The sequence below is a fragment of the Cynara cardunculus genome (assembly GCF_001531365.2).
Source record: "Cynara cardunculus var. scolymus isolate 2C chromosome LG 13, CcrdV1, whole genome shotgun sequence".
NCBI classification, from domain to species: domain Eukaryota; kingdom Viridiplantae; phylum Streptophyta; class Magnoliopsida; order Asterales; family Asteraceae; genus Cynara; species Cynara cardunculus.
The window spans coordinates 1,658,711-1,685,295 of record NC_037540.1 but is presented as its reverse complement, the minus strand read 5'-3'; the positions used below and the strand labels follow the sequence as shown (position 1 = coordinate 1,685,295).

At 31.2% G+C, this 26,585-nt stretch overlaps 5 protein-coding genes across 8 annotated transcripts in view; 2 read left to right on the top strand and 3 right to left on the bottom strand.

Moving 5' to 3' along the window:
- LOC112525542 (2-methylene-furan-3-one reductase-like) overlaps positions 1–1,429 on the top strand; it is a 6,466-nt gene extending 5,037 nt beyond the window's left edge. The window contains exons 3-4 of the mRNA XM_025135706.1: positions 548–707; positions 1,046–1,429. Of these exons, the coding sequence (XP_024991474.1) occupies positions 548–707; positions 1,046–1,311 (426 nt within the window). The 3' untranslated portion in view covers positions 1,312–1,429. The remainder of the gene's footprint in view (positions 1–547; positions 708–1,045) is intronic.
- A 2,204-nt stretch (positions 1,430–3,633) lies between these two features.
- LOC112525373 (2-methylene-furan-3-one reductase-like) lies at positions 3,634–9,764 on the top strand. Its single transcript, XM_025135479.1, has 4 exons — positions 3,634–3,938; positions 4,262–4,585; positions 7,953–8,112; positions 9,170–9,764. The coding sequence occupies exons 1-4, from the start codon at positions 3,759–3,761 to the stop codon at positions 9,433–9,435; spliced, it is 930 nt and encodes a 309-aa protein (XP_024991247.1). The 5' UTR covers positions 3,634–3,758; the 3' UTR covers positions 9,436–9,764.
- A 905-nt stretch (positions 9,765–10,669) lies between these two features.
- On the bottom strand, positions 10,670–11,560 carry LOC112524274. The gene has a single exon (XM_025134036.1). The coding sequence runs from the start codon at positions 11,558–11,560 to the stop codon at positions 10,670–10,672; it is 891 nt and encodes a 296-aa protein (XP_024989804.1).
- A 3,444-nt stretch (positions 11,561–15,004) lies between these two features.
- Positions 15,005–18,483, bottom strand: LOC112525310 (probable inactive poly [ADP-ribose] polymerase SRO2). Of its 4 annotated transcripts, none has more exons than XM_025135387.1 (5): positions 17,872–18,483; positions 16,499–16,737; positions 15,529–15,653; positions 15,320–15,420; positions 15,005–15,218 (listed from the first exon to the last, which is right to left on the bottom strand). In XM_025135387.1, exons 1-4 carry the CDS (start codon positions 18,354–18,356, stop codon positions 15,328–15,330), a joined length of 942 nt encoding a protein of 313 aa, XP_024991155.1. In that variant the 5' UTR covers positions 18,357–18,483; the 3' UTR covers positions 15,005–15,218; positions 15,320–15,327. The 4 variants fall into 4 exon arrangements, with proteins under 4 accessions (XP_024991155.1, XP_024991158.1, XP_024991157.1 ...); XM_025135390.1 differs by having other exon boundaries at positions 15,005–15,215; XM_025135389.1 differs by having other exon boundaries at positions 15,005–15,217; positions 15,323–15,420.
- Positions 18,484–22,671: 4,188 nt separating this feature from the next.
- Positions 22,672–26,201, bottom strand: LOC112524623 (40S ribosomal protein S13-like). The gene is made up of 5 exons (XM_025134538.1): positions 26,088–26,201; positions 25,651–25,723; positions 24,904–25,042; positions 24,628–24,814; positions 22,672–22,912 (listed from the first exon to the last, which is right to left on the bottom strand). Exons 1-5 carry the CDS (start codon positions 26,108–26,110, stop codon positions 22,879–22,881), a joined length of 456 nt encoding a protein of 151 aa, XP_024990306.1. The 5' UTR covers positions 26,111–26,201; the 3' UTR covers positions 22,672–22,878.
- Between the last annotated feature and the right edge of the window lie 384 nt (positions 26,202–26,585).

Here is a 26,585-nt window from a genome sequence, read left to right as displayed (position 1 = left end):
ATTTAAAATAATTACATATAGATTATAGATATATATCCTCTATATATATATATATATATTAATATAAATAATAATAATAATAATAATAATAATAAAATATATTATATTAATAGATTGATTTTGACATTTTATGTTTTTAGTGATTTGTCAAGTTCCAATGCATTCAGGGATGTGATTAGTACTCTCCTTAACAAATTGTGAAAATAATATATGTTTTGAAAATAAATGGTATAGGATAAGTTTTTTATGATTAAAATAATTAGATTTAAGAATCAATGATAATTAAAATTGTATAAATTTTGTTAATATTATTTTATTATAATTGTAACATAAAAATATATCAAAATCAGTATTCATCAATAAAATCAACCAATTACTTGCTACAGAGATAATCGGGCCTTTACTTGTTTATAAAGTTTACTTTTATTGTTAGGTTTTAAAGTAGAATTAAAAGATTATTTCCTAAAATATAAATAAACTCAAAATTGCTTCCATTTTTGATGAAATTTTCCATGTATGTTTGTACGATGAAATCATTTTTATACAGCTTGCAAAACACGTATTTGGTGCCTCAAAAATTGCAGCCACATCAAGTACAGGAAAACTCGAGTTGCTGAAGAGTTTGGGCGTTGATTTAGCCATTGATTACACTAAGGAGAACTTTGAAGAGTTACCTGATAAATACGATGTTGTCTATGATGCAGTAGGTAAGATTTGGGCTACATAAGGTTTATAAATTACAAGAGATACCCCTCTAAAAAAATCAGAAAAGATATGTGCCAAGTACTACTAGTTAGTCAGTTACCATCAATCAAACTCATCATTTTCTTGCGCTTAGCACGCTACAAAAAATGCATCGAGTTATCGCAAAAATGATGTCTTTATTGAAGGAGTTTAATATCAAATACCCCTCACGACAACATGATAATATAATAATTAGATATGGCGTAAAACATTTATGGAAAAGTTTGATGGTTGTCATGGATTTGTTCTTAAATTATGTATGTACATTTAGTTTCTTGATGTATACATGATGATGTTGCAGGACAAGTGGAGAAAGCAGTAAAGGTCGTTAATGGAAGTGGTTGTGTGGTGTCCATAACCGCTGCTATTCCATCACAAGGTTTCAGCTTCGTTCTCACGTCTAATGGATCTGTTTTGACTAAACTAAACCCTTATTTGGAAAGTGGAAAGGTGAAGCCAGTGCTCGACCCTAAAACCCCATTCCCTTTTGACAAAGTTAACGAAGCTTTCACTTACCTTGAGAGCAATAGGGTCACAGGGAAATTAGTTATATACCCGATACCTTGAGGTCTGATGTCCAATACTTCCTTTCGCATATAATCAATAAGTAGTGTGGCTTACTCAGAGCTCTTGGCTCAAAAATGGGCAATTTGTTTGATTGCAATAAAAGTTGTAGAAACATATAGGACTTTAATATCCTATCCAAATAAACGTTGTAAAGATAATCTTTAAAAATTATAATTCATACAAACAGGTTATGACATAATCGAGATAAGCTCAGGACAAGATGGAACTGTTGAACCTAAATCAAGCATATTTTTTTAACAATAAGATTGGTTTAAATTCGAACAATGACTGAAACTTTTAAGGTTTGGTCTAAAAATTATTTAAGGGATTGTTTGGTTGGTTTTTCATTAAGTCTTGTATGGATAAAGTTGTCTATGTGAATTCATACGTCTGTATGGATTAAGACGATTTTTATTTGGGAAAGTTTCTTAATAAATGATGTTTTTTAATTGGAAGAGAGGTGTAAAAAAATTTCGTTTTTTTTTTTTTTTTTTTTTGTATAAATCTCTCTTAGGAAGCTTATTGAATAAGACATTTTCAATATCATTAAACTATTATCAAACATTTATTTATATATAACTGACTAAATAAACTATAAATCCAATTAAACTATTACAAAAGAGGCCCTAAGCTTTGTCCTTATCATATAATTAGGAAATATGTATTTTAATTTAATGTGAATAAAATTACAATAATTACATACGTGTGATGATATAATGAACGTAGTCTCGATAATTGGCGTTGTTCAATGTTGGCTTACATGCCATTCTATATCTAGTCATGTGATTCACGTTTCCCATTCTATTCAAACTTTTGACCTTATTACAATATAGTTCTTCTACTTCTTATTCTATAATATATATTTGTAATGGGTTGGATTTTGAGAATTTATAGTGAAAAGGGTAATAAGAGGTCTCCACTGTTAGATCAATTATAATTGAAGATCAAATACTAATGTGATATATCAAGATGTATCCGATCAATTTTCGTATCAAATGCAATTAATGGGATGGGGGTGAGATTAAAAAGTGATCAAAGATTCAGATTCTTTCGTGCACATCTCATATTAACTACTATTCTCACATTATTCTTCATCTAGTTTTAATTATCAAGTTATTTTTATTTATATATAAGTAAAAATATATATAAAAATACGATTACCGTTCTATCTATTCTACGGCCTACACTTTTACGCCATCTTTTTTTTTTCTTTTGGTTTTCAAACAAAAATATTCTAAACTTTTTAGTCCACTGTTATCTCTGTTAAACTACGTTGATTAATCTAGAGTAATTATATTTCTTTGGAGAATCACCAAAATAAAATGTAAGAGTTTGTTGGTAATAAAATATAAGATCTAACCAAAGGGTTTTTGGCATAGTAGTATATGAGTCCTTAGTTTCCTAAGAAGTCTAGGGTTCAAAACTTACTAAAGGTGATGAGGGTATGTGAATTTATTTGTTCTATTTGTCATATATAAATATTATATATACTTCAAAAAATATATATAAAATCTATCATTCACAAGCCAAAAATGTTTAAATTAGTCATTGCCATTAAATTAGATGTAATTGTTTTTAGTTTATACTTGTACTTAGTGTTATATAATAAAATTGAAAAAAAGTATGAATAATTAGTTAAAATATTGGATTGGTGGGTTGAAAATTGAATTAAAATATTAGGTAGATATAATCCGATAAAATGGATAACCAATAGTAGCATCTAATGAATTAAACCGATTCAATCTACTATCCATCAGATTATATTGGACCGGTTATCCAATGTTAATTGGATTGTTTCAAATAATAAAATCAAACAATCAATAGTTGATTGGATCAGATCTWRWMKWCWTAAATTCATAGAATTAAACCACAATGGTTGTGGCATAGTAGTTGAAGTCATGAGAGATGTAGTGGAATATCTCATTTACACATGATTCAGTGTATAAAACAATTGTAACCATTGGTTTATCAAAATTGATTTCTTGCAGACACAATTTATTGAGATTAGTCATTAGATAACATAAGCATCCGCAAAAAAGAAAACCAATTTTGCACATTTTTTTTGTTTTTTATCGAATGAATACACATTTTTTTTAATTAACCTGGATATCCAACCCGTTATGCGAGTCGACTAATCTCAAGACGATTACCTGTTTTTGCAGATAGCCTGAAGTCACCGCATCCGTGGCTACAAGGGGATCTTTATTCCTTCTTGGATTTGAACATGAGATCCCTGGTACTTTTGACTTTTTGAGCTAAGTTCAAATCAATCAGACATAATGAATACATATTATTGGTAGTAATCTTATCATATCTTTTTTTGCAAATATCAAAATATATCAAGTTTCTCTCTCTCTCTCACCTCCTATCTATCTACAACTCTTTTTAAGCCTCTGCTCGTTCTTCACAAGCAGTGATTCTAAACAGTCCTCAAACTCAAAATCACGATGAAAGCCTGGAAGTATGATGAATATGGAAGTGTTGATGTCATGAAATTCGTCACCGATGTGGCTGTTCCTGAGATCAATGATGATCAGGTCTTGGTTAAGGTTGTTGCTGCTGCTCTTAACCCTATCGACTTCAAAAGAAGACATGGATTCTTGAAAGCCTCTGATTCTCCTTTTCCGGTAAGGTTTCCGGTCATAATATGCTGGATCTATTGTTTGTTTGATCCGTTTATCTGAGTTTTCAGTATATTATTGTTGAATTTTATGATTGAGGCTTGTTTGTTGCTGTTTAATCATACGAATGCTTTAATCGTCTCTTCTTCAGTTTCTATCACGTTCTAGGTCAGCTAATTGGTGAATCGTTGTACTTGAAAACGTAATTGAATTTGTAGAAGTACTGAATTCGATAGAATCAGATGCGGTTGTTACATAAATTTTATCCTCTTGACGAACAATCAGTTGTGGCAAGGATTGTAATTAATGGCGTTTGCTTTTGGTAATAGATTGTTCCAGGATTCGACATCGCCGGAGTTGTTGTTAAGGTCGGAAGCCAGGTAAAAGGGTTGAAAGAAGGAGATGAGGTGTACGGAGATGTAAATGCAACCGGTGCGAGCGGACCTAAACAGTTTGGAACCTTAGCTGAATACACTGCTGTTGAAGAGAGATTGTTGGCTTTGAAACCTAAGAACTTGGATTTTGTACAGGCCGCTGCTCTCCCTCTTGCAATTGAGACTGCGTATGAAGGTCTAGAACGGGCAGGTTTCTGTGAAGGTAAATCGATCCTTGTTCTTAATGGTGCTGGTGGAGTTGGATCCTTCGTAATTCAGGTACTTTACTCTCGTAAAACTGCACTTCTTTTTTATTTTTTATTATATCCTATAAAATTTGAATCACTTTTCCTTCTTAAAATAATTTGCATCTTAATTTCAATAAACGTGGATTGAAAACCTGAACCTTTTTGTGGGTAAAAGTAATAGATATTTTATTTTACCGCAATGAGTATTTAAATTTTATTAGCAGCATAACGAGAATTATTGCATATTTGATTAGCTATATATGACTGTTTGTAATTGTTGTAATAATATTAAAACAAATAGCTTATTCACTATGTTTCTAGAGAAGTTTTATACATAAAATCAAGTTTTTCTAAACTTGTCCCGTCCTAGTTAAAAAATTATTTCCTTTCATCTATGAAAATACCATCTAAAACAAAAATATTTGCAATCTATACAGAGTACATAGAGATAAATTCACACATACAATTTTATTGATACAAAAATTAATAAAAAAAAACCAACCATATAGCCCTTTAGGGGTCTTACTTGCCATTTATTGCCTCTTGCTCTAATCATGCGAGAGTTCTTTTTTTAACGAATCAACATTTGCTTGGTTCATTTTAGGGAATTGACATGACTTTTCATTCCCCCAATTGACATGACTTAATATTATAAGGTTAATTGTAAATTTGGTCTTTATAGTTTATATCAATTCGTGAGTAAGGTTCTTGAAAAGAATTTTTAACGAAAGAAAGTCATATGGTTTCATATTTATAATGGATATGGTCTCTTTAATAACGTCGTCAATTGGACTGTTGTTAGTAAGGGATGGTTTCGTCCATTTAGCTCCTATATGATTACCATCATTTTTAAAACAGTTCTAGTTTCTCCATTTATTTTCACTTTTATAACAAGATTTGGTCCTTTCATCTACGTTCACTTTTATAGCGAATTGGGTACCTCATTTTAATCAATAAAAACTTGGTGTGTGATGTGTGTCAAACATATATCTTCAAAAATCAAATATAATAAGTAATGGGTTGTTTATCAAATGCTAACTCGGGTAAGTGAACATCAAGTTACATTACCTTAGGGATGGACCCAAAAAAAAATTTATACGGTGGCACTATTTAACCATAAGAAAAAAAAAATATAGGAATTTTTTTTCAAACAGTGACATCGTTTGACTATAAAAAACAAATATATGGAATTTTTTTCAAATGGTGGCACCGTTTGACTAAGAAAATGACACTAACATAATTCGGACTTGGGTGTGGGGTGGAATAAAAGCCTTGCAAACCAACTCTACCAAATAAAACTTGTTCTCATTGTAGTTTCAAATTACATACAGTGGCACATAACAAATTAATACAGTTGCACCGTTCACGAACCCTAAATTTTTTACCCTTCAACGGAGAAACGATACGGTGGCACATGCCACACATGGCACTTAACTAGGTCCGTCTATGCATTACCTTACCGGATGAATATGGTAAGGACCAAAAATCTTACCCCGTAAAAACGAGAGAAAGACCAAGAGTCTTACCCGGTAAGTGAGGACGACGACTCTTACCATGGTAAGCGCTTACCAGGTAAATTGTTGCGTACGATACTGTTTTGGTGGACTAAAATCTTACGCGGTAAGTAAATGATAGTATTAAATTTACTGGTAAATACTTACCGGATAAGTATTTGGTAAATGCCCCTACAAACTTGCAAATGATATTTGTTGGAAGATATATACTTGATACACCAAGCTTTTATTGTTTATATAATAATGTAAATATATAATCATTCCATTATCTATTTAGAGCTTAAACATGAAACTTTGTAAAGAACATTTTTGACACAATTATTCTTTAGTAAGAGCTTTTTATCTGGTCTAATCCTTAATAAAAAGAGTAAATAGTTGTCGAGAAGGTGCTATTTCTAATTTATATCCTTATTCTCCCCACCAAATTGAGAATTCGTTCGAAGGAAAAGGAAATAACATCACCTCTAAGATTGAAAACATATCAAAATCACAAACATAAAAATAACCTTCTTTTAAATGATAATAATATGAAAAAAAATTGATAAGTCATAAAAATACTATTCCTTTCATCCTAAAATAATTGTTTATATTTGTATTTTAATTTCTCAAAGTAAGTGTCTATTTCTAAAAATAAGCATCTCTTTTTCCATTATACCCTTAATTAGATATCTTTATTTTACATTATTGTAGGTAAGATTATCCTTTAGTTAATTAAATAATATTATAATTACATATTCCTAAAATTGTGTGTTTTTTTATTGTGGACATATATTTTGAAACAAAATAGTATCTTGATTGAACTTCTGTTGCCAGATGTTCATCACGGTTTGTGGGACCTTTCAATTAGGGGTGTGTAAAACCCGAATGGTCCGAAATCTGAATCTAAACCAAAAATAAGATGTTGATAACGAACCTGAATGTCCAGAAATTCGAAAATTCGTAAACCGATTTTTGAGGGAAAATTTGTGTTCATCCGACCCGTCAGAAAACCCAGAATATATATACATATATATTTTAAATATTGTATAAATATGTTTATTTATCTATTCATCTTTGAAAAATCTAAAAATCCTAGTCAGCCGTGTTTTTTTTTCAAATTTTTAAGCATATCGATTTACCAATCCTCTAAATCGATTGAATTCATCCTCAAAATCGATTGAATGTATTTTTTTTTGCATCGTAACTAAACCCAAATCCGACCGACCTTAGCCCGAAACCAAAGTAATCCGAAATCCGAAATCCAAAAATCAGGATTTGATTTTCATATCTGACATCTGATCGAGTTTTTGATTTGCCCAACCATACTCACCCGAACCCACCAGATGCATACCCCAACTTTCAATCCCTCCATTTCTCGACTATATTCTTAGCTATATGCCATTGTGCCCTCCCTGCTACACATTGTCCGTCTCAGTATCAATCTTTTGACCACTCTTAACAAATGCTGTCATTTTGTGTTACTATTGGATATCATCTCTGAAGATGGAACGACTACAGCTACATATCGGAACTAAAATTTGAGTTTTAATGGTATAATATAAAATCTTATATTGTAAATCATTGAAACTGAAACTGATTTTATAATGTTTTAATGTGTATCTTGATTATTATTCTGTCGGCGAAAAGAATTTCTGGATGACTGGATCCAGCCTCCTCACATGTGCTTTTCTGACTCCTTATCCCACCCCATTTCCCCTTTCACAATTATCTCACTATCTTTGGAATTAGCATCGTCCTATCTTTTGTTTTTGTAGTTAAAAACAAAAAACATGCATCAAAAAATGTTTATATCCATAAATATAAATTTTTGTATGCATAATAATCCATATGGTATTTGTTTGTGTTCGTCAAAATTATTGTGTATGATAATATCTTTTGATACAGCTCGCAAAACACGTATACGGTGCATCGAAAGTAGCAGCCACGTCTAGTACAGGAAAGATCGAGTTACTCAAGAGTCTAGGGGTTGATGTTGCCATTGATTACACCAAAGACAACTTTGAAGATTTACCCGATAAATACGATGTTGTCTATGATGCAATTGGTAAGAATTCTGCTTCATAGGATTTCCATGTTGGAAGAAATACGCGCCAATTACTACCTATTCCCGTGGAACTTATCATTTTTTACACCTAACATGCTACCAAGAGGTCATATCTATATATACATCTCATTCTCAGAGAGCACTTCCAACGATTATGTTATCATTTAAAAAAACTAACATCCACCTCCCACGACAACTCTATTTTAGTAATTCTATCATTGGCTATATTATTAAAATATTAATTTTCTCTTCCAAACACTTAATTTCAAGGTCTCATATTGGTGAGAAATAATTAAATATTATTTGCCATATCTTAAATATGAAGTTTTAGCAATTTCTCCAATTTTGGAGATTTCTACCATTTCTTTCTTCTTTTCTCTATTTCGGCATATGGTATAACATAGTTGTTGTTGCAAAAATATACTTCCTTTTCCGACTTCAAGTCTACCAAGGACAGCCAACTCAGATACTGGCTTTGAGTTCGAACTTCCTTCTTCCGTTCTGTGACTAGATCAGGAGTTGCATGATCCAATGACCTATGAGCTGAGGGACCTTAAGTTTCCAAAATCTCTATTGTTAGTATAGTTAATAGTGATGCTCTCAGACTTTGTTTTGGTATGGCTAGAAGTTACTGGTCCCGTTTTGATTTGATTTGTTCTATGCTACCAAAAAGTAATGCATCACATCATCCTAATCGAAGGGGTTTAATATCAAATACCCACTTCAGTTTGTGATAATATAATAAAAGATAATGCAGGTAAAGCCTTTACTGGAAAAATACTATCTTTTATTTTCAAAATAAATGTCCACAATAAAATAGACATATATAATTATTACATTTTTTAATCATTTAAATAACAATTTCACCCTCAATAATAGGAGCAATGAATTTCTATTATCTCATAATTAAGGGTAAAATTGGAAGGTAGAAATATAGACTTAATTTGAGACAAAAAAAATAGAAATGTGGACACTTATTATAGAAAGTAAGGAGTATAATGTTTCTTTATCTTCATAATTAAGGGTAGAATTGTAAATTTGTTTCTTCATGTTGTAGGACAAGCGGAGAAAGCCGTGAAGGCCGTTAACGAAAATGGTCTTGTGGTGTCCATAGCCGACTCTGTTCAACCGCCACATATTAGCTTCTTTCTCACGTCTGATGGATCTATTTTGACGAAACTGAGTCCGTACCTTGAAAGCGGAAAAGTGAAGCCATTGCTCGACCCTAAAACCCCATTCCCTTTTGACAAAGTTATCGAAGCTTACACTTACCTTGAGAGCCACCGAGCCACGGGGAAGGTAGTTATATACCCAATACCTTGAGGCCTGATGTCCAAGATAGAGGTGAGCATCAACTGGTCTGAAAGAAGCCTGGTTGGTCAAAGTCTGGTCAAAATCGGTTTGAAAAAAATCTGGTCTTTCTACACATCTTTGGTACAAGTCTATGTTTCTTTTTATATGTAATACCAATAAACGTAATAAGCGTGTGTGGTTTTTTTAGTATATAAATATAAAATAAATAAATAGTATGGTGAGTTGTTTATTTAGATTCTCTTTGTGAAAGGCGTGACCTTTGCGTTGGGTCAGCCACGAGAATTGTCAAACGAACGTGTTGAATTTTGGGTTTTTGCTATTTGAGTTAAATATGATTTTCATTTTCTTTAGCATTAAGCAAAAGAACCCTTTTGGTTGTTCAATTGTTTGTGATTTAGAGTATATTTAATAATTATGTTATTTTAAGAATTTTGTAAATTTGAGAAAAGTTTGTTTTAGTCATATTAATTCTCTTTTAAATAGAGAAAGAAAATGAATAAATATCCAAATTTAAGAGAAAATATAACATATATGTTGGAGATGCTCTTATAATTTATTTCGTCATATAAACCTATCTAAACAAGTAAAATTTTCGTTGTGAGCCTATTGATGTATGTCTACGGTTGCAAACGAATTGAACTAAGCTCGACATCAACAGCATGTCTAGATCATGTTTAAATACAATTTTTGTTTGACTTATACACGGCTAATAGTATATAGGATAAGTTAGGTATGATCAAAACCCAAATTCTTTGATTAGATTCATCTATCATCTAACAAACATTTTGACTTCTATCCATAATCTGTGACTGAATTTTTAAAATTCAATGCCAAAGCTATATAAGTTATACAATTAATTTCAAAACTTTAATAAGAGGTTATAAAAATCACTATCCATCAAATAAATAGTTTTTAAAAATACAATATTTGACAATAAATCTTAAAACTCAATAACAAAACTAGAATAAAATATGTCAAGTTGCATTCAAATAAGTAATAATGAATCATAAATTATTAAGTGTCTTAAAATCAACGATGAAAGCGAAGTTTGTCATTTTTGCTCAAATCAAATGAAGTCGACAACAAAACAACTTTAATTGATTTTAATATCTTTTTTGTGTTTGTTTTATTTCATATGTCCAGATTCAAAACAGCATATCCAATAAACATTTAAAAAAAATTACTGTAAAAGTAAATTATGAACATCGGTAAACAATCAAATAATGGTTTTTATTTTTTCTGATTAATAAGGGTGCACGTTCTTGCTTAACCCGCCGTGAACATTGGTGAAGAATCCCATGAGTTCCGGCCGGTAAGGCAGGTAAGACCGCCGGCGTTCTTCTTCCGTATGCTCTCCTTTACTTCTCAAGTAAGCTTCGTGAGGTGATACCGTCGGTTTTTTGGCCTTCGTCCCTTGCTTAACAACTCTTGCCTTTTCTCCGGCAGCGTTGACCTTGACAAATGATCCGGCACCGGTGGCCGGTTTCGTGGACGATGAGGAGGTTGTTGTTGTTGTCGATGTTCTGTCGGAACTTTTGAGGAACACGAAGGCATCACGGCCATCGCTGTTGCTCCGACCAACTTTTTCTCTTATTCTCCAGAGCTTCGAGAAACCGGTGGAGTTACTCTTTTTACTAAGCTCCGCCGTGCCGGTAACTGATTCTTTTGACCAGACACAAAACGGTCCGGCCGCTACATCGTTGTTTTCTTCATGTTCCGACGCCGTAGACGACGGATGACCACGAGGGGATTCAATGAAAATTTTATCCACCGTAGGATGAACCGGCAACCGATCTATTTCCTCAACCTCATACTCACCGCCTAATAACAAATTCTGATCAAACAAAGGAAACACCGGCCGGATCTGACCGTCTTCAAACACTTTATCCGCATACATCGGCGAATCCTTATCGCCTATATACATAAACGTAAAATCATCATCATCATCCTCTTCATCTTCATCCTCAAAACCTTCATGAACCTCCGAATCTGGCAACAACTTTGGAGTCGAATCATAATCACTTTCCAGATCAAGTTTTCGATTCATATCACCGGTAACCAAATCAACCGATTGCTGAAGATCTTCATCTCGATCGATACAAACGCGATCAGAATCCGAAGAAAACAAACTCATATCGATCTGAATCTAGAAATCAATCAAACGAAAAACAAAATTTCAGCTCCAAAATCAAAAATGTGTTGAAGTGGATTGGATCAAAACTTCTGCGATTTGTTATAGAGAAGGTGAGAGTAAGAAATGTGTGAACTGATGGTAAACTCCATAGATGTAGGCAGTTATATAGAAGGGTCACGAGTCAAAGTTGGGGTTCCTTTTCAGTGTAGTTGCACAAATATTTGAATTGACTTTTCTGGTTATATATTCTTTATGATCACGTAATTTCGTTTGAACTTTGAATTTCAAAGGGCGTTTCGTGTAATACAATCAAACATAAGGGGCTGAAAGTGTAATATAGACTATCTAAGACCGTTCTAGAAGGAAGGACAAACAATATACCCCACCAAAATAACCAATCCTATAAATCCTATTTTCAGATTAAAAAAGGAAAAAATCTTGACGTAAATAAAGAAGGCTCGTGTCTGATTAACTAATTGGTGAGGTAATAGCTTATGAAAGTGATGATCAATAGCAGGTCTAAAAGGATGATCAGCTATACTGGGACTGAGACACGATCCTCACATAAAAAAATTAAATCTGAAAATAGACTTTACATAAATGCACAAGACACTTACATAAGTTCGGGCTAAAATGAGAATTTAATTTAAAAAATTGCTAAAAAGAGAATTTGGTTGAGAAAAATAGTTATTTTGCTCAATTTCATTGTACATGTAAGACATTTACATAAACTTTGATTAAAATATAAATTTAACTTAAAAAATTTACTAAAAATTAAATTTGGTTGGAAAGATTGGCTATCTTGAACAATTTAGGAGTTGTTTGTCAGTTGCTAAATGGTTTGATGCAGAATGATTAAGTGGTCAGAATGATTAAGAGACTCTCATGATATAGTGCAAAATAAAATATAATTATTTATAATGAAATTATAACGCTGAATGGTTAAGAAAGACTCATGATATAGAATCATTTAGATGGTTTTTAGAACCAAAAAAAGACAGATTTTTTTTTACTAAACAGATTCATCTTTTAAAAATTCAAATATTACTTGTTAATGAAACAATTAAAAAATAAACAAATAATCGCTTTCTCTTTTGTTGGTGGAGAATAATGACAGGTGAAATTTTATGGTTTAGTCCTTTGGGGTTAAAAGTGTAAGTTTTGTAAAAGGAAAGGGGGTGGTTCGAAAAAATTAACGTTTGACGATTTCTATAAATCGTGTCTTGCAAAGAAAGGGAAGGTGGTTGGATTGAGGCGCACGTGTAAACTGGATATGGTTTTCTAGAATCGTTTTTAAATATTTGCTTGGCCATCAATCTTCGTCATCTAGTAGGTTTGACAATTTTATTATTACATTTATTTATTATTTTAATATATCATTTCATTTTGTCTCTTGTTTATAATATTGTTTATTATATTAATTATATAAAAGTAATTTTTTAATAATTTCTTTTTTTCTTATTATGTCTATTTTAGTCAGAAAATAGACAGAAATCAAATACAAGATAGGTCCAGGTTCGATCCTAGACCTCCTTCCTCCACGCACGCTACACATAACTGGTGACTAAGGCGTATATTGGCAGTTGCTGAATAATTTGGTGTAGAATAATTAAGTGGTTAAAATGATTAAGAGGTTCTCATGATATAGTGTAAAATGAGATATAATTATTTGGTAATTGTTTACAATGAAATTAAGGCGCTGAATGATTAAGAAAGATCCATTATACAAAACCATTCAGAAAGTTTTGAAAACCATTAAGAAACATATTTTTTTTTGTCAAACAATATTTACCTCTTAACGATTCAGATATTGTCTCTTAATAGAACTATTAAGAGGTAAACAAACAGCCCTTAAGACAAAAAGACAGTTATATTGGTGTCGTTAAAGGCGAAATCTGTATAAAGCTAATCGGATTGTAATCAGTGTTTTACCCGAATAAATTTTTTTAATGAAAAATGTATATATACATAATAATGAAGGAATAAATTATCGTTTTTAATAGTTTTTAAATAAAAATATACCAATTCATCAATAAATAAAATCAATATCGGCTTAGAAATTATTTGAACTAAACAATATCAAGTATTTATTTGTCATATGATTTATATGATCTTAAGCTGATATGAATGTATATAAGATGAACTTCTACTTTGTATTCTATAAAAGGTAGATATTTGTAAGTTTTCTATGTTGTGTGCTAATAATAACTTTTATCATGATTTTATGTTTATTCAGAGGTTATTAGATCAATCTGTTGTTTTGGGTTTGGAGCATTACAGATGATAGCAGGACTGATACTTATATTGCATTTGGACAGCGGGGGGGGCAAGCGTCATTGAATGTGATGAGTCCTTGAGGGAGTCAGGTGCTTGAAACATAATAGATGGATCTCACATCGTCGGTTAAAATGAGGATTCTAGGAAAGTCTGCAAAGACGTGAGAAATTTAAGTGGGGAGTTTGTAACAACCCATCCAATATGATGGATAAAGAAAATGTTGAAAGATAGAAAAGTTTTTAATTACGTTATAACTTGTAATCATGTTTGTTATAAGTTAAAACAGTTATTTAACAATCTAAATGCAATCCATTTTGAGGGCAAATCCTTTGATCTCTATCGTAAGCATGACAAAAGAATGACAAGAAGCTCTAAATTAGCAAAAAGGAACATAACTTTGACAACTGGTTATGGGAAAAGCGTCACCTGTTTAATCTTGTCGAATTGATGAAACTAAAGTATTGGTGATTTATTGTTCTAGTTGTGAGTCACTGTCTCGACATCATGCTATTTATGTTCTATTGATTACGTGTTTGATGCCTGTCATATGTCACAAGTTGAGTGATTAATTTTAGTACATCAATCACAATTATGTTTGACTTCAGTAATTTCAAGGTTTCATCATACTTTTATTATCTCCGTTCTCTCGACCAACTACAAAATTATTATACTTAATTTTGTTTCGAGTCAAACACAAAATGGTTTAAGAAAACCTAAAAAAAAACAATATATTTAGAAACATCTATGTATTAACTTTTGCAACTTCAATAATTTATCTATAGTTTGAACTCCTTTCTTAAATACTAATAACTATGAGTAATCAAAAAACCGATTAACCCGAACAACCCAACGTAAAATTATATAATTTTATGAATAATCGACTCAAAAAAATACATGTTTTGATCCAGCTTGAATCAAAAAATTCAATCAAGCTTTGGAATGAGTCCAATCAACTACTGATATTACCAAACGTGAATCATTAAATTAAACGATTAAACAAAACCTTATGTTATGCTCGAAACTGACTTGAACTCGAAATAAACAACCTCGAACCCATAAGTTCGTTAAATGCTCAAAATCGTTCACATTTTCACACATCTAAATCCACGGTTTCATATACAAGCACCTCGGTGTGTTTTTTATGGATCAAAATCAAAATCAAAATCATGGTTATAATTTTTGACACCAATTCATCAACTGATCACAAATTCTATTGGGTTTCTATTAACAATTTCAAATTAATGCTAAAAACATACACAAGGGAAAAAAACTCAAATCCTAAAATCTACTTTCTATATATAACTAATTTGTTCACGTCGAAAATAAATAGTTGGCTCCAAGGTCCTCTCTCTCAACCGTCCTTCGTTTCTACACCGAACTGCTTTTGAACACAATAAATGATGTTTGATAAGTATATTTTCCTGAAATCAACTGTACAAAAAGACAACAAAAAAATGTTATATTCAACTTAAGAAATCGTACCTTTTTTTTCATTTAAAGCCTTGAACTATCGCCCTTAGAACATCATCTCCGGCGATTGCCCTCAAGTTTCTTATGAATACTGATCTTGAGATATTATTTTTCTGTTCGTCAACATGTTAATTAATTAGATTAAATTAATTAATCAAAATAAAATATAAAACGAGAAACAAAAAACAAAAAACAAAAAACGGAAGTAAAAAACAACTTACATGATACTCATGATGGTGTCTCTTGAGTAACATCATCTTTGAAGAACTCAAATAATTCTTGAGGTGCCTCATCAAACCATTGATGCTCATATGTGGTGATGTTGGTGTTCTTAAGGATCCAACTCCTAAAAATTTGGAATTTTTCAGTTATAAGATTGGATTTCAAAAAGAATCAAGAATTAAACCATATGATGCAAGAAATCAGACAAAAAACCAGCTAAAAGTTAGAAACCGTAAAAATCAATTCCACGTATTGTTTCGTAGGCAAAACAACACAGGTATGAAAACGGAACCCGTGAATATCAACCAAAACCATCCACTCGAGTTCTATTTTTTAATCTATGATTCATATCATATCACATGTATTGTACTTTTTTGTGAGTATGAACATGTGTTTAATGGATAAACGTTTTTTTGCCAACACACTCAAAATGTTTTTTGACCTTTCATATATAAATTAACATTTTATGAACACTGCTTTTTTTTTATTAATCTAGATATCCAACCCGCTATGCGAGCCGACTAATCCCAGGTCGACCACATGCTTTGCAAGTAGCCCGTAGTCACCGCATTTGAACCTCCATGACCACTCCTTTGATTTAAACCTGAGATCTCCTGCTTTTTTGCATGCATACAAACTGGTTTTTACGGTTTCTAACTTTTAGACGGTTTCTTTCTACTTCATCCCTACTCTCTCCTTTCCAAAAATAAACGTCCATGTTTTTATTTTAGTGTTCACCAAAATAATTGTTTAAAAAAGAAGTACATATTATACCAATCTACCCTTAATTATGAGATATCTTCCTCAATTAAAGGGTAAAACTGTCGTTTAATTCATTAAAAATATAATAATTGAAATTTTATAAAGTTGTTTGTCTTTTTATTGTGGACACTTATTTTAGAAAGCGAAGAAATTATAAAGCTTAGAAACAAAAAAATAATTTTGAAGATGCTGCATTTGGTTGCTTACCTGTTAATGAATCAGCATGGAAGGTGACTATGAAAGCTGGAAGGATATGAGTGTTCATATAAGGTTCCCAAATGATATATTTCTTTGGTGACGAAAGATTATCGACACCCGAATTGAATTCCATAGAACTCGGTTGGCCCTCTTGTGAACCCAAAGAAATCTCTTCGGGGTTTCCTAAAATCACTCGACACAATAACACATGCCGCAAGCCATCCGAATCAGCAACCGATGATTTTGCACTGCAAAAAACATCATATGAGAATTCGACAATTGGTCCATAATAATATTTAACCTAGTAACCAACCAAACGATTATTGGCCCAATGGTACGTTACACCTAGATACCAAAGGTTCATTGAAAACAAGTATTTCAAATATAAACCATGTATATGTTACACTATACAAACTAATCAAGACCCTTTGTATTTTGAAATTTTTAGGCACCAAATCAGTTATAAACAAGGTTGAGAGTAACCACAAAGTGGTGCCTGATTGGTTTGAGCTTCGCTCCAAAGATCAAAAGTACCAGGAGGTCTCAAGTTCAAATCCAATGAGCAATAAAAATCCTCTTGTGGCCATGGAGGTTCAAATGCGGTGACTTCGGGTTATCTGCAAAGCGCAGGTGGTCGTCCTGGGATTAGTCGGCTCGCATAGCGAGTTGATTATCCAGGTTAATAAAAAAAAGTTGAGAGTAAATTTTTAGGCAGTTCAAGCCAGAATAAAGCCATCTTGGGAGAACCGCAAGAAGACCCAAATCACACGTGATTCTAGGTAAATTCACATGTGATTCTAGGGTAAAATGACATGTGATACAAAAATATCGGGTTAGGTCCATGGTGTGGGCGAGCTTTATGATTGCGTGATTCTGGACATCATGTATCATTTTACTCTAGAATCATATATCGCGAGCTTTAAGGTTGTGTACTTCTGAACGTGTTGCATCACATGATTTATTTTACTCCAGAATCCCATGATACGATGAGCTTTAAGGTTGTAACTTTACTCTATCATCACATGTGATTTAAGCTTTTTAGCACTTCTTGCAAATTGAGCGACCTCTCTCCCGATCCTCCATCTATATTTTTTGTGTGTGTGTGTGTATATATATATATATATATATATATATATATGTACTCCAAGAATATTACCCATTAGCAGAATACCGTTGAACAACCAAAAAAACGAGAAGGATTTTGAGAAATTTGTTGAAATTATGAAAGAACAAAATAGATTGAATTAGCAGGGGACCCAAAAATGGAACTCGATTCATTTTCATGATTTTAAGGTTTGATTTTTCTAGGTAATGGAAAATTGAACAGGAATCATGTAAAGAAGAAAACTAAAAAACAACGTTAATGGAGAACCGTAACTAACCTCTCCATCGGAAGGTTCGCCGGAGAGAGATAAACCCCACGGCCATACGACGACGATCTGTTTTCAAATCGACGAAATCCATACAACAAAATCTCACGAATCTCATCACGAGATCCGCCATACCAACCATACTTAATGTTCGCATCTCCACAATTTCTACTAGCAACCGCCATAGCAAAAACCTTAAACGCTTCCATCCGAGCATCATCCATTACTCTCCAACCATAATTCTTCTTATGAATCCCGACCACATCAATATTCCTCCCGAAATCCCTCATTCCGCCGATAAAACTCCTCTTAAGAACCTCAAAATCGCTGTTTCCTTCCTCAAGTCTCTGAAACATCAATCGATCGCTGGAGAAGATACCAAATCTCGGATCACTCGAAACAGCCAATTCGGAATCGGAATCAGAGTCTGCCTTAAGAACTTCACCATCTTCAATTGAAATTGAAACTTGATCTTCAAAATAAACAGTTGTATCCATTGATAATTTATGTAAAATTGTGAAGAATTTGCAGAGAGTTGAAAGAAGCTAGAAACAATTCGGATGGAGATGAATGAAGGTCCGATTTATAGGCGAGTAGAATGGAATAGAAGTTGGTGTTTGCTTGGAGAGGTGGAGAAAACAGAAATGGAGTTTGGTGACGTCATCTCATTCTCCACCGCTTATAATACCTACCCGACTACATAGAAAAAAAAAAAAAATACTTATTATACAATCTTTTATATTTGTACAGCAAATACAATTCAATCTTAATCATTCATTTAATTTAATGAATATATAATTTTATATAAATTTTGATTGTTTGCTAATATAAAGTATTGATCATAATTAATGAATCTTATTCATCTTTCATAAATATTTAAATCATAATAAATAAACTTTCATTATTTCATTAAATATTTTAATTTATTGAGTTGCATTTGAAACAAACTCAAAATATTATTGCGGTTTTAGTTTTAAATTCTTCATTAATTTTTAATTCATATATTATTTTTCCACCGCACTTTTTCTAAAATATATAATAAATACTTACCTTTTGAAAGTTTGAGTTTTATTGTTTGACAAATTAAATAAAAAAATAACATACTTTAACTTGATTTTTATTTTGGATAAATAAATTTTAAAATTTTCATTTTAGTACCTAAGATGTAAAAGAAAGTTATGATAAGAATAGATATGAACACTCAATCACTTTTAATCACATGTACATCTATGAATTGCACTTTAAAAAGGAATTGATTCGGTATATTTTGGAGTACCTTATTAATGTTAATTCAATTAGGATTGATTCAAAGATTCAGATCTCTTTTTAAACTTCTGACCATAATTTCTTTTATCACAAAAATTCGATCCTACATTAAACTACTAAGGTGGCGTTTGTTTTTTAAGAGGTGCTTAAGTCTGAAGTCTGAATTCACTTCTGAATTTTAAGAGGTGGTGCTGAAGTCTGAAATCTGAATAAGTCAGACTGTTTGTTTTTACGTCTGAAATCTGAAATTTGAATCATTGAAATCTAGGCTTTCTTTGCAAGCATTGGAAGCTCTAAAAGCAATTAAGAGGTTTTAAGTGAAAATGTTACCTCTAAATAATTCAGACATAATCAAAGCTTTTAAGCTCTTAATTGAAGAAAAAAAACAAACACACTTAATACCCTAAGGTCTGACCGATTCAGACATAAGAGGGTATTAATTGTTTTTTAGGTAAAAACAAACAAGGCCTAAGTCTAGAAAATAAATTAATTAATTAATTATTAAATATCACACATGTTTGTTTTAGGTGAGACATAAGTGAGAGTAAACCAAAACTAATTCCAATAATAGTATGATAAGATAACCCTTTTCACACGTTTTATTGACCAACCTCTTAATTTTGACTTTTTAAACATTTGTTAATTTTGACGTTGACCATTCCTTCCGGAAGGGTTTCATGTAGCGACGTAAAGCATGACATTCATTCTAGAATGTTCTTAATTTTTCTAAATTTATGCGACTTTAGAAGTTTACAAGAGTTTCTAGTCTTGTATGTAACGATATAAATTATAACATTTAAATCGAGATTATCCCAATTGTTTGTTTTAATTGTGGCCATTAGATTGAGATCATCCTAACTGTTTATTTCAATTGTAGTGGCCAGATCAAGATGATCCAAACCGTCGATTTTTAAAATAGTATTTTGATCAAGATGATTTAACCAACGTGAACAAAGTTAACCAAACATCTATAACCTTTAATCTAGTGCAATACAACCTCTTTGCGTTCTCTCAGACTCTTTTTTTTTTTTTTTGGCTTTCAGAGTGGATATTAAAAAGGGGGAAATAAATAGAAATAGTAATTTTCAGATATTAAATTCAACTCATAGCAATTTCTCTTCGGAAATTTTAAAAATATTACTACCTTCAAAAGTGACAACTTCTCAATTTATGGGGTAGTCAAAATGTAAGATTTAAAATATATATATATATATATATATATATATATATATAGGGGCATATTCAAGGGAGAACTGAGTTGTTTGTGGTAACTGTGAGAACCAATATAAACCACAAATCAATTGATAAATTAGGAAATTTATAATTTTGGCAATTTTGAATTAAAATTTTAATGCAAAGATATTTTTGGTATTTTAAAACTTTCCTCCCTCTTCTCTTCTCTCTCCGGCCACCGTTACAATGGTATCACAATGCATCATATATGTGCTTAGGTATCACATTGATGTCGTTTGTGTGATCGATCGAAGATGTAACACACTGGTATCACTATGCATCTTATATATGATTAGGTATCACAATGTATCTTTTGTTTAATAGAGTCAATATTTTTAGGTATCATAGTGGTATCACCGGAGGACGGTGGCCGGAGGCCGAAGAATGGTGGCCGGAGAGAGAAGAGAGGAGAGAGGAGAGTTTTAAAATACCAAAAATATCTTTGCATTAAGATTTTAATTTAAAATTATCAAATTTATAAAATTCTTAATTTATCTATTGATTTGTGGTTAATATTGGTTCTCACAGTTACCATAAACAACTCAGTTCTCCCTTGAATAGTCCCATATATATATATATATATATATATAACAATGGTCTGCAACAGGACCAAATATGTCAGTTAGTTTGGGTTAATGTTACTTGTAGAAGTATTTGAACTAATTTACAGATTTAGTCCGCAGACCATGTTCATAATTTTTTGTTTTAATTTCGACCCCTCAACAAGTTGAGAAGTTGATATTTATAGAGATAATGATTTATTGAAAATTTACAAGGAAAAAAAATGACTTAAAAGATAAATTTGGTATTCAAAAATTGCAATTTCTATTAGTTTCCCTAAAAAAATGATGACGCTATATGCACTTTCTTTTATTATAGGAATGTATTTAATGCACCGCTTGAAAAATGTGCACGATTACAGAGCTATAAACCTTAGGATCCGTGACCGCCAGCAAAATGTACATATAGATAACGTTTAATTATTTTTTTTATGTTTAATAATATTTTAATTAATTATGGTTTTTAAGTCATAACATTTTGTGTTTATATTTTTATTGAATAAATGATTGCTAATTGTATAAGGTTGGGTTCCAATGAGGAGAGATTTTCATTCTTGAACAAATTCTAATTGAATATCAAGATTAACGAGGTGTACTAGATCAATTACTTTCGAAAACGTAATTCATGGGTCAGCATGAGATTAAAAGTGATAAAGGATTCAGATTTTTTCTTACGCTTCTCAGTTTAACTCTTTTACTCTCACGATCATTCGTCTAATTGTATAACATAAACATATTTGAATTAAAAAATTTAATATCCTCAGTATTTTAAGTAATCTAAATTACAATTTTATTGTATTATTAGAACTTCAAAATATTGTTACCAAGTTATTTTGATGAAACCTCATAAAAAATTTAAAATAAATAAAAATTTGATTTAGATTTTTAAATAGTTGTAGATCGTGTTTTCTAATTTGTTTCGATCAGCATTCAGTTATTACTAGAAAGCAAATTAAATGAAAGAATTGTGTTATGATGAGAATGAAAGTTATGGTGAAAAGTATAAGAAATGATTTATCAATACCAAATTAATTCTTATGTCAAGTGCAATTCAAGGGGTAGGTGAGATTAAAAGTCATGAAAGGTCCAAATCTCTTCTTACACATCTAAAAGTCTGTTTGACAGTTGCTGAATGATTTAATGAAAAATGATTAAAAGACTTTCATGATATAGTACAAAATGAAATATAATTGTTTGATAATTGTTTACAATGAAATTAAGGCGCTTAATGGTCAAAGGAGGCCTAAGATACAAAATCATTAAGAGGTTTTAGAACCATTAAGAAACAAAAAAAAAAAACTGTCAAACAAGATTCAGCTCTTAACGATTCATATGTTGGTTTTTAATAGAATTATTAAGAGGTAAACGAACAACCATTAACTTTTATTCATACTTAATTCTTGGTCGGAAATAAAACTTAAGTTCTGATGAGAATGAAAATTATGATAAAAAAGATAAGAAATAATCTTCATTATTGGATCAATCATGATTGAATATCATTAGTAATAATATCGTTAAGATGCATCGGATCAATTTACAGAAAAAAAAATGTTATATTTACGAAACAACACCCAACTCTTATTCTTAAATGACACTTTGTACTAATTAAAAAAACAAAGACTATATATGGCAAACAAGCTGATTAACTAATTACGTTTTATAAAAACTAGTTGATAAATGTAAAATGGCCTACAAGATTGTGATATTATCATTTGACCTCAAGAACTTAAATCGCTATAATCAGAAAAATTGAGAAATTCAGAAAGTCGAGCACGGATAGATCCATTTCTAAACAAAACACAGCAGTAAACATGTCTGAAAAACAATCATCAATTTCATCTTCAAACAACAAAATCTTTTCATCTACTCATATCATAAACCAGTCACCAACATTACAACTAAAACCATACTCATCAAACTCAAAATTCGCTTCCACCTTTCACAAGACAGCAGCACTTCTCTACGCCACCATGGTGCTAGCCGTGGTCGACTCGCTGCAAAAAGTTAACCATATCAGTATGCAATCAACATCACAGGTCAAACCTACAATTAAATCACTTCACAATTAAATTTTCAACTTTAATATATATATATATATATATAAATTGTGCCAAATTGAGTAACGCTCAAGGAAACTACATGTTCGGTTTTCTGGTTTCAACAAGTTTTGACATGCAAGATTTTCTGAACGGATAAGATTCTTAACCAACTATTATTGATGAATATTACTTAAAATTCAAGATTACAAGTAAATTGGTGAGCTTCTAAATATTTTTTAAATATAAAAAATCTAAATTTTAATTAGAATAATCATTGAATTCAAATAGAATACTTAGTTATTATCTTTACAAAAGATTATATTATTAAACTAAAAATAAACTACTTAGTTATTAAACATTAGTGAAATTACAATAAAATTTTGAATTAAAAAAATACACAAAAAAAACAATAATTTTTAAATAGTCAATTTGATATTAATATCAATATATATTTTTTCAAATTTTTATTGATATATTCAAATTTATATATCATTCACAAATAAAATATATTCACTTTCTCAAAATCACATAAAACCATATTATAACAATCACACAAAAAATAAAATAGAACATTAAAATCTAGATGTATCTCATTGCATTGCACGGTTTATATTATAAAGTACTATTTAATGATACATATTATTTAAAATTCAAGATTACAACTAAATGGTACATGAATACAACTTTTTAAAGCTGTATGCTTGATTTTATATAACTAACTCATAAACATAATCAAATACAGTATAAATATTTTATTATAAATATAAATAATCTAAAATATAATTAGAATAATTATTAAATTCTAAAAGACTGCTTAATTATATCTTTACAAAAAAAATTATATTATCTCCGGCCACCGTTACAATGGTATCACAATGCATCATATATGTGCTTAGGTATCACATTGATGTCGTTTGTGTGATCGATCGAAGATGTAACACNTAAACTAAATTATAATAAAAAGATTGAACTAAAATCATGATATTATTAGACCTAAAATGAATTACATCCAAACTAAACCTAAATTAAATTGTACTAAAAAAATTATACAAAAAACAAGAACTTTTAAATTGTTAATTTGCTACTAATATCTATAGAAATTATTATTGGTCTTCAAATTTATATTTTATTCAAATATAAACAAAAAACCATACAAAACTATAGTATAAAACGAAACATTAAAATTGAAATGTTTCTCCATGCATTGCGCAATTACACTTCTAGTGTTTTTTAATTGAGGGGATGGTTGCGAGAAAACTAGCTTTTCTATATAAAACCCCCCCTAAAATCTTACTAAATAAGCCACTTTCTATATTATTACCCCACTAGCAAACAGAAATGTATAGTTAACCAAATAAGTTGCAAATTCAATTAAGCTCATTATGGTGTTACCAAACAGGTCCTTACTAATTAGGATAGAGGCCTTGTCTGCAACATATCTCAAGCCCATCCCCATCCCCATCCCAACAAGTAGTCAGATCAGGGGCTATACCTGGCCCATTTGGCTTGGTTTGGACCACCCGGCCACACATTAGGCAAAAGATGCAAAAAGTCGGCAAGGTAAAGGGTAATAAACATTTGTAAAAACATAAAGAAGACAACTATTCAATTGGGTAACAAAGAAAACATATATGCAACGATATTGATGATGGGTAAAAATATAAGCTTACTATTTCCAGACTGGTGCAAGCTTCTTCGTTTTCTTGTAGTAGCGGGCAAGTCGATGAATCCTACTCTCGACAAGAATCAACCTGAATTTCGAATCTTTGTCCTTCCTGTTCCTCTCCAAATGCTTTCGGATAGCAACTGCCTTCTTGATGAGCTGGTACAAATCCTCTGGAATATCTGGAGCAAGGCCTGGCAAATAAATAAATAGAACAAATTAGTAGCATGCCCCCAACAAAATGTGAAAACTTACAAAAAACGATCATAATGATAAAACCAACCATTTGCCTTAAGAATTCTGAGAATCTTGCTCCCGGTTACGCTGTTCACCTGAGCAATACCATGAGAATCACGAAGGATGACACCAATTTGTGAGGGTGTAAGCCCTTTCTTGGCAAACTTACAGATATTGTCCTGAACCTGTAGGATTAAGGAAAAGAATTATAATCAAGTTACAAACTTAAACAGAACTATCAACAAGATTTCTGAAGTAATCACTAAAGAATAACAAAAACAATTCAATTTTATTGAGCAGTATTGAAAAAGCATGTTGCAGCAAAAGAACAAGCACAACATGTAAGAGAATATACACATCAAATCCATAAAACATTCTTAGGATTGATTACATTGCCAACGATTTAGATAATAATGAAAAGGATAAATAATTACTTCCATCAGACAAATGCTTTTAAACTAAATTAACAAGGCATCAAAACATAGGAAAACACTGAATTCAAGCTTCACATACAACAAATCCATTCAATGAGGAACAGAAAATTGTAGAACAAAATCAAGATTCATTTCATACGCATTTCAATTTTAAAACAAGTCCTTTTGTTTCTCATAAAATGGCTTATACCTACAATCAGAACTCCCAAAAACCTTAATGAAAGCAAGGTAGATATCAAAAGGAGATTCAGAAAAAGGCGGAGTTATCAACGAAATCCAAGGTAATATCTAACAGTAACATAGACATTGAGAAGTTAAAAGCAAAAACATAAAGAAGATGAAAGTATATGGTATCATACATCCTGAGAGGAGATCTTCAACCAGCTTGGTGGACTCCTCTTGTATGGCTTAGCTGATGCGGAAATACCCTTTCTGTTCACAAAACAAAAATCAAATCACATTTCAATCTGATAAACATATACCTGAATCAACATGCATTTATAATTCAATCATATCGATATAAATTAGAAGTCGATTCACTTGTTCAAACCAATTACTAATCAAATTCAATAAACAACTCCAAAATGTTCGAAATGTTTTTCGTTTGAAACATAAACATATTAAAACTTGCGTTAAAAAAAAAACTCGTTTCAGACAGAAATCAAATTAAGCAAGCTTCAAGACCAGGAAAAACTATCGTATGCAAATCCGAAAGCAAATCTATGAACATCAACACTATCATATACGCAACGCATCGATAGATATGAATTCTAGAGAGATAGAGGAGAAGGAGTACCCTGAACTGTGCATACGACCCATGGTGGCGGAGATGTGGTGGCGTTCGCCGCTACTTGCAGTGGCGGTGGTCGGCTTAGGAGTGCTTCAAAACCCTAGATGCAAAGGTGGGCATAGGAGAACCGATGATTGTAAATATAGAATTCACAAATAAGGCTTTAGAGGTCTCGTGGCCCATTTTTGGCATGAGTTGGGCCTAGCTTAATGAGCTTAATTGAATTTTGGATTAATTACAAAAATGCCCTTTTAATTAATAATATTTTTCTATAATTATTTTTTTGGACCCTACAAACAAAATATGTCACACAAGATCATAATAAACGTTTTCTTACAACATTTTTTATTTTACTTTCTACATTTAAATTCACAATAAGGGTACTTACGTAACTTTGTTTTATTTTTATCTTATTGATATAATATGGTTTTTAAATGTATTGAGAAAGCGATAATATTTTTTATTTTTTAATAAAATATAAATTTTAAGATATCATAAAAATTT

Excerpts from the sequence above, each read along its gene's own strand:
- LOC112525373 (XM_025135479.1), top strand. The coding sequence starts at position 3,759 with ATGAAAGCCTGGAAGTATGATGAATATGGAAGTGTTGATGTCATGAAA. Across the intron at positions 3,939-4,261 it reads CCTCTGATTCTCCTTTTCCG|ATTGTTCCAGGATTCGACAT; the intron begins GTAAGGTTTCCG and ends TTTTGGTAATAG. Across the intron at positions 8,113-9,169 it reads TGTTGTCTATGATGCAATTG|GACAAGCGGAGAAAGCCGTG; the intron begins GTAAGAATTCTG and ends TTCATGTTGTAG.
- LOC112524274 (XM_025134036.1), bottom strand. The coding sequence starts at position 11,560 with ATGAGTTTGTTTTCTTCGGATTCTGATCGCGTTTGTATCGATCGAGAT.
- LOC112525310 (XM_025135387.1), bottom strand. The coding sequence starts at position 18,356 with ATGGATACAACTGTTTATTTTGAAGATCAAGTTTCAATTTCAATTGAA. Across the intron at positions 16,738-17,871 it reads GCGAACCTTCCGATGGAGAG|TGCAAAATCATCGGTTGCTG; the intron begins GTTAGTTACGGT and ends TGTTTTTTGCAG. Across the intron at positions 15,654-16,498 it reads CCATGCTGATTCATTAACAG|GAGTTGGATCCTTAAGAACA; the intron begins GTAAGCAACCAA and ends CCAAATTTTTAG.
- LOC112524623 (XM_025134538.1), bottom strand. The coding sequence starts at position 26,110 with ATGGGTCGTATGCACAGTTCAGG. Across the intron at positions 25,043-25,650 it reads TGAAGATCTCCTCTCAGGAT|GTTCAGGACAATATCTGTAA; the intron begins GTATGATACCAT and ends TTAATCCTACAG. Across the intron at positions 24,815-24,903 it reads CAGAATTCTTAAGGCAAATG|GCCTTGCTCCAGATATTCCA; the intron begins GTTGGTTTTATC and ends TTTATTTGCCAG.